At 42.2% G+C, this 5864-nt stretch overlaps 1 protein-coding gene across 1 annotated transcript; it reads left to right on the top strand.

Moving 5' to 3' along the window:
• Positions 1 to 295: 295 nt before the first annotated feature.
• Positions 296 to 5850, top strand: LOC111269390 (zinc finger and BTB domain-containing protein 8A-like). Its single transcript, XM_086972076.1, has 4 exons — positions 296 to 600; positions 979 to 1115; positions 1197 to 1267; positions 1396 to 5850. The coding sequence occupies exons 2-4, from the start codon at positions 1011 to 1013 to the stop codon at positions 1514 to 1516; spliced, it is 297 nt and encodes a 98-aa protein (XP_086828202.1). The 5' UTR covers positions 296 to 600; positions 979 to 1010; the 3' UTR covers positions 1517 to 5850.
• Positions 5851 to 5864: the final 14 nt, after the last annotated feature.

Below are 5864 nucleotides of genomic sequence, written 5' to 3'. Positions count from 1 at the left end.
CCTAAATGTGAGGTAGTCAAATCTCGTGAACAAAGGACGCTACGAATGAGTGCGCGTCTGCAGCATGGGATGGAGGACTACTGACGGATAGAAAATTGTTTGTGTGTCTTTTTGCAATAAACATGTTGCATTCCAGTGACTGACGTATTTTGTAAAAAAAAAAAAACAAATGGAATATCAATAAGAACGTGTCTTTATTTTGCATCTACGTTTCCATTTTAGCCTTACCTATTCTCATGGACCGATTTACCTTAGCTGCCTAAAAAAATCCTTTCTGCAATACATATTTGTTTGTTCGCCGTAAAATTGTGAAACAAAGACCCAAAATCTACTAGGAGGTTATGGCCAGTTTCGAATTCTGCGTGTGGCAACGGCAACAATTTAGACGCGGCTAAAAATGGCACGTGGTCCTGTGAAAGCATCACACACAATTTTGGCAGCGAGTCCGTCAATTGAACACTTAAAAAACCAATTGTAAAATCAACAAATAAAAACAACGAATATGAAAATTACAATCGTCCGACAATAACTCTCTGATCCTCGGAGTCATTTCTGATTCCTGCAGAGACTGGAGGATCGCACTGGCGATAAATTGTTTCGGTAACTTGAATTGACAACTTTGTCCTTCGACGACTTGGTGTCATATGCATGATAGTAGTCATCTTTTTGTCAATTTGGTAGTTTGCGACAGAGACCTGAATGCATCCGAAAGCTTATACGTGTAGTTTAAGTAAGGTCGGCCTTTTTGTGCCTTTGTTCGATGCTGTGCGTGCTGCACAATACGATCCTCTACGCAAAATACGTGCATCGCTTTCGCTGCGGCGTATTATTAACATTATCTCTGTTATTAATCGTCTATTGACTTTCTCATTGTTTCCTTTTCTATTGCTTTACTGTCAACTCGTGGCGCGCATTGTTTCGACATGGATTTACGGTGACTGTTCTCTGTATTGACGTGACGGATCATCGTTTACACAGATATTCCATACCTGGACCTGGACGGAGCTGGAATGAATGAATTTGGTCGCTATAAGTGTCCGTACGCTCATTGTCCTTATATAACTAATCGGCGATTTCCACTATCTCGGCACCTGCTCACACATACCGGAGAAAAGGTAATTCGTAACCTACCATGAAGTTAAAGTTAGCTACGCTACTGTTGTTTTACTAACGTTCACGCTTCTGGCCTGTTTCAGCCGTTCCAATGCGCGTATTGCCATTATTCGTGTTCGCGTAAGGATGCGTTAAGTTCCCATATGGCTAGAAGGTTAGTCGTGACCACTTAACAACGCTATTATAAGATCACTGCTAGCCTGGGCTATTATCAGCCCGTCATCCCAGAACCGATACTAACTAATCGTCGTACGTGATTTACTTTTCGAACGACAATTCCAGACATCCTCATACGCTACTAGCAGGAGCTGATATTGGATCGTTCAGCGGCGGTTCCGTCGGTATTCTCGATGAAAACGACGCTTCGGCGCCCGATTACCCCAGCAGCAGAATTCTTTCTTAATAAGCATCATTATCAGCAATTACCAATCAACGTTTGTGTGAGCCTCGTTTGTGGATTTTTCTACCTTCCACCCAGTCCATTCCACCCCACCAATTCTACGTGCAAATATCAAGCGCCGAAGTGATTCATCATAAGCTACACAGAGCTAACAACTGTTGCCTATATAATTTACTGCCGAAACATATTACGACCTTACCTTCGATGGCGATAATTATTTTCGGTCTTCGCCGCGCTTCCCACCGATGTAAACGTAGTGATGGTCAACTGAAAAATCGGAAAAGGTAGAATCGAGAAGCCCCGAAACCGTATTTGAAATTGCCACGTTGAATGGATCGATTCTGCCGGTAGGATTTTCCGACGATATCATCCGTCGAATTGTTGTTAGAAGCAATGAATCAACGAAGTATCTTCAAAAAGGTCGATATCGATTGTAGTACAGCACGGACCTAACATTTGTTTCGGTATCACGTCAAACAGACCGGCTTCATGAATGAGAACCAACGACTTTAATGTCAACTAGTGTCATACGATTAGTCTAATGAAGGCACAATTCAGCAAGCCAAAAAGATGTTGGATGTTTTTTGATGGTCAAGTTGGTCTCTAGGCATTAGAATTTCTTCAAGCGTTAACGGGGTACTATGGTTGTATTGTACCCTGACGAAACGAGGCTGCTATTGGGGTCGCAATATCACCGATTGATGTTCGGAGTTCTAGCAAACTGGCGTACCGACACTGAAACGAGCGTTTCGTCGTGTGTGCGCATCGACGTTTTTTATAATTACAAAATGAAACACAGAGAAAGGTACCAGCAAAAACAGCCATATATATATATATATATATGAGGGAGAAAAATGGAGAGTGTGTGTATGTATGTATGAGAAGTATGAAAGTTAAGGACATTAAATAACCGAGGCCGTTCTTCAGCAATATCGATCGACATCCGCTGACTATCTCGTTGCTTAGTTAAAAATGACAATGCTGGGGAATACCAGAAAGTTGAGTTTCCGGAAGTTATATATGCATTGGTACCGGATTTGTCTGGTGTCGTATGGCGGCGGTACACACTTGCATCGCTAAGATGAGCACGGCAGAAAGGCGCGCAAGGGGGACAGTGGGGGAATACCGACATAGCTGATTCGCTGAGTTGGCAGACGATGCGTATTTTTCGGGCGGATGTCGGCGTTAGAGGGGCGTCTGCGCCTAATGCACGTGGAAAGCTTCCGTCAAAGAGGTCCAAGTGCTTCATACAGGCGATTAGGACACAGTGTTAGTTTTGCCCACTATTAACAACGGTCGGATCGATCTCACTGACTGGTTCGGCTTTCCTTGTTGTCCTTAACTGCCACATTCAAAAATGTCAATTGTAACAACAGTTTTAACCGACTCGCCGTTAGAATCAATTTAGGTGGTGTAACTGTTCGAGCTTTTTCTTGTAACTTCGCATGATAACGCTTAACGCGAGATGCATCAGCTGATGGAAATCGCGTGCAGAAGGCGAGCATCAAAGGTGTCCCTTGTTGTATATCCTGATCGAGTGCTGAATGTCTGTGAAAACACTTGATGTTGAACCACTAAAGTTGACTTATCCGTATGCTACTAATGGCTACTATTATTATATGATGAAAACTTGCATCATAGTAGGTTCCAGGACATAAGGACAACGGCAGCTAGCCTATGGGTTCGAGGGGTCGGGCTGGAAATAGAAGTGATGGCCGCGTCAAGTATCGATCGGCGACAGATATCAAAGGGCCGCTTGTAAACAAAGGACAAATATGTCCGGGCTTGAATGAACTCAAAGTGCGAAATTGCCGGCATTTTACCTAATCAAGTCCGCGACAGAAATACGTTGCTGCAGTTCCTGCGCATGAGTCTATGGGCGTGCACAAAGGACATTCAATAACACCACTACCACCTTTAGCGCATATACATTATTCATTATTTATGCGATATTTCTTTATTGAAACGCATGTTCTGGTTGGTACACCCCACTTGTAGATTGCGGGCGGGTATTATTTAGTACGTATGTTAATGGGTGTTCACTGTTCAACAACATAGTTAGGCACCGGCAAATGCAAAACAGGCATAACAAGCCGTGTTCTCCATTTGGGCGTCCTCGAAAGTTTCCGCAAACGTGATCTGCTATTTTGACCTAAAGCGTTGACGGGCGGTCCTGCAAGTGATAATGAATTCATGCAAACCGAGCTCGTACGACGTAGTACAATAGTGACTTCTAGCATTTGGGTTTATCTTCATTAAGTATTTTATATTCTTTGGGGGCTTGGGCTTCTGTCGAGGCGGAGTACGGAGCGTACATTCCATTGAGAGAGAACGCTATCTATTGAAGGCAGTCGTCACTTTTACTTAATAGTTTATTGCCTGAGTTAGCAACACTGGCTAATGTTAATTCGTTTCCACTGCATTTTGGCGTACACTTCCATCGATTTCGCTATGCTGAGAATATCGCGAGAAGGGGGAGAAAGACACACCTATATTGATTTTTTTTCAATAGCTTTCGGTATTTAATCTGAGCAGAGTCGTTGTAGCTTTCGGTTAGTGTTTTGTCCCAGTTTCGTAGAAGTAGAGAAAGCGGAACGCGTAATTACGTGCACGTCAGTGCCCCGCTATGGGAAACTTAGTGGTCTCTTGATGAGCATCAACGTTTTTCGCTAATTGAGATCCAGAAAATAACCATGATACGAGTCATCAGTCTTCGCTTCACTTAGTATATATCTTCTGCTCTAACAACGTTTACGCCAACGGTGCTGGCAGGTCATAATGATGTTGAAGTTCCTTTGTCGTTTTTTGCTGTAGTTGTGATAATGGGAATTCATCCTAAAACCGTCCTTGAAATGTGGAGATCTTAGACAGGAGAGACTCATAAGGAAGCAAGCGACATAAAGTGTGACTCAGGCAGAAGGGGCAAAAGAAGGCCTTTACATAAACGGTACTGTTTCCTCCAAAGCACGAAAAGGCACAGTGTATAGGTAAAAGGGCGTAATGCTAGTCGATGACATGTCGATGCTCTCTGCATCAAGCTGTATTTGTTCTTTAAGTGAATGCAAGGCGAACGCGCAGGACGGCAAGGATCTGAGCGTTCGGCATATAAACTGAAATTAATTAAACATTATAGAGGAACAATAAGATCCTATGAAATAAACTATATCAAATCATCGTTGTTCTCACATAAACGAGGGATCAAGCCGAGTGCGATGCAGAACTAGCACGAGTAGTCTTGTTCGTTGCCTATCCCGGCGTTCAGGCGATCAGCTGAACGATTTTTATTATTCGTAGAGCATGTAAAACGATATGATCGTTTAACACAGTCTCCTCTCTCAATTTTTAGTTTCATTCAACTCGTGTTTTTACATATTTTGTTTATAAATAGTCAACATATTGTAGTTTCAATTTGCGGTATGTATTTTGCTATTATACTGCATGTTACTTTGGGAGCGCCGCGGTGAAGGCGGACGACTAAGCAAAAAAGTAAGCGAACGATGCAAGGATAGGCGTGAGAAGGATTCATTTCAAAGCGCAATATTTTGCTCAACCGGAGTTCTTACAACTAGTCGAGCCCACATATATATATATGCGAGATGAACTAATTGAGATATCTATATATATATATATATATATTCGTTTTTGGTGAGCTAGATACAAATAAGTCATTTATTAATGTAATGAGAACGGGTCGCATTTACCAACGTTGACGACGAGCACAGCTGCTGAGTTGTCAGCAATGGATTATCTTTGGTGACATCAACGGTAACGGCATTTGACGTCAGATATGGCTCTGCACAGTTATCCCAACAAAAATTTCGGGACGTGTCAGGACACCATCAGGAGAAGGAGCTATTGCTAGTCATTTTCTTGTTGTCGTCTGTAAAAAAGTAACGAAAGCCCTGTGTTCCATTTTTTGCTCTGCATCATCTGGACTGGTCGATTGACGAAAAAGTCACTGCAAGTGTAAAACGTATCTGCAGTTGGACGGTGCTGTCTTTGTTGATATTGATCATTGTTGCTATTGTGCTGATAACAACTTCTCACCCGCCATTGGGAGCTGTTTTAAAGAAGGCTACCTAACATTATGTTAGTAATACTGCTAAGGTGTCTTGGACATTTCTCTAATTCTTCTGTAGACGTTCTGTTTGCGATAGTTAACGGGCTAAGTAAGTGTCGACACGTGTACAGGGCGGGACCTATATGTTTATGAATATTTGTATTCGGATCGCATTATTAGGTTGTTAGTTTTTTGTTTTTGTCTGTTTTATTCAGATCCGTCCAGGCATGGGGGCAATAATAACACGTAACATTAATTATACTTAAATAAACAAGGATATTTAAATCATAC

This window comes from Varroa jacobsoni, unplaced genomic scaffold (assembly GCF_002532875.2).
Source record: "Varroa jacobsoni isolate VJ856 unplaced genomic scaffold, vjacob_1.0 scaffold_1383, whole genome shotgun sequence".
Taxonomy (NCBI): Eukaryota; Metazoa; Arthropoda; class Arachnida; order Mesostigmata; family Varroidae; genus Varroa; species Varroa jacobsoni.
This window is presented reverse-complemented; position numbering and strand designations above follow the sequence as displayed.

Excerpts from the sequence above, each read along its gene's own strand:
- LOC111269390 (XM_086972076.1), top strand. The coding sequence starts at position 1,011 with ATGAATGAATTTGGTCGCTATAAGTGTCCGTACGCTCATTGTCCTTAT. Across the intron at positions 1,116-1,196 it reads TCACACATACCGGAGAAAAG|CCGTTCCAATGCGCGTATTG; the intron begins GTAATTCGTAAC and ends GGCCTGTTTCAG. Across the intron at positions 1,268-1,395 it reads AGTTCCCATATGGCTAGAAG|ACATCCTCATACGCTACTAG; the intron begins GTTAGTCGTGAC and ends CGACAATTCCAG.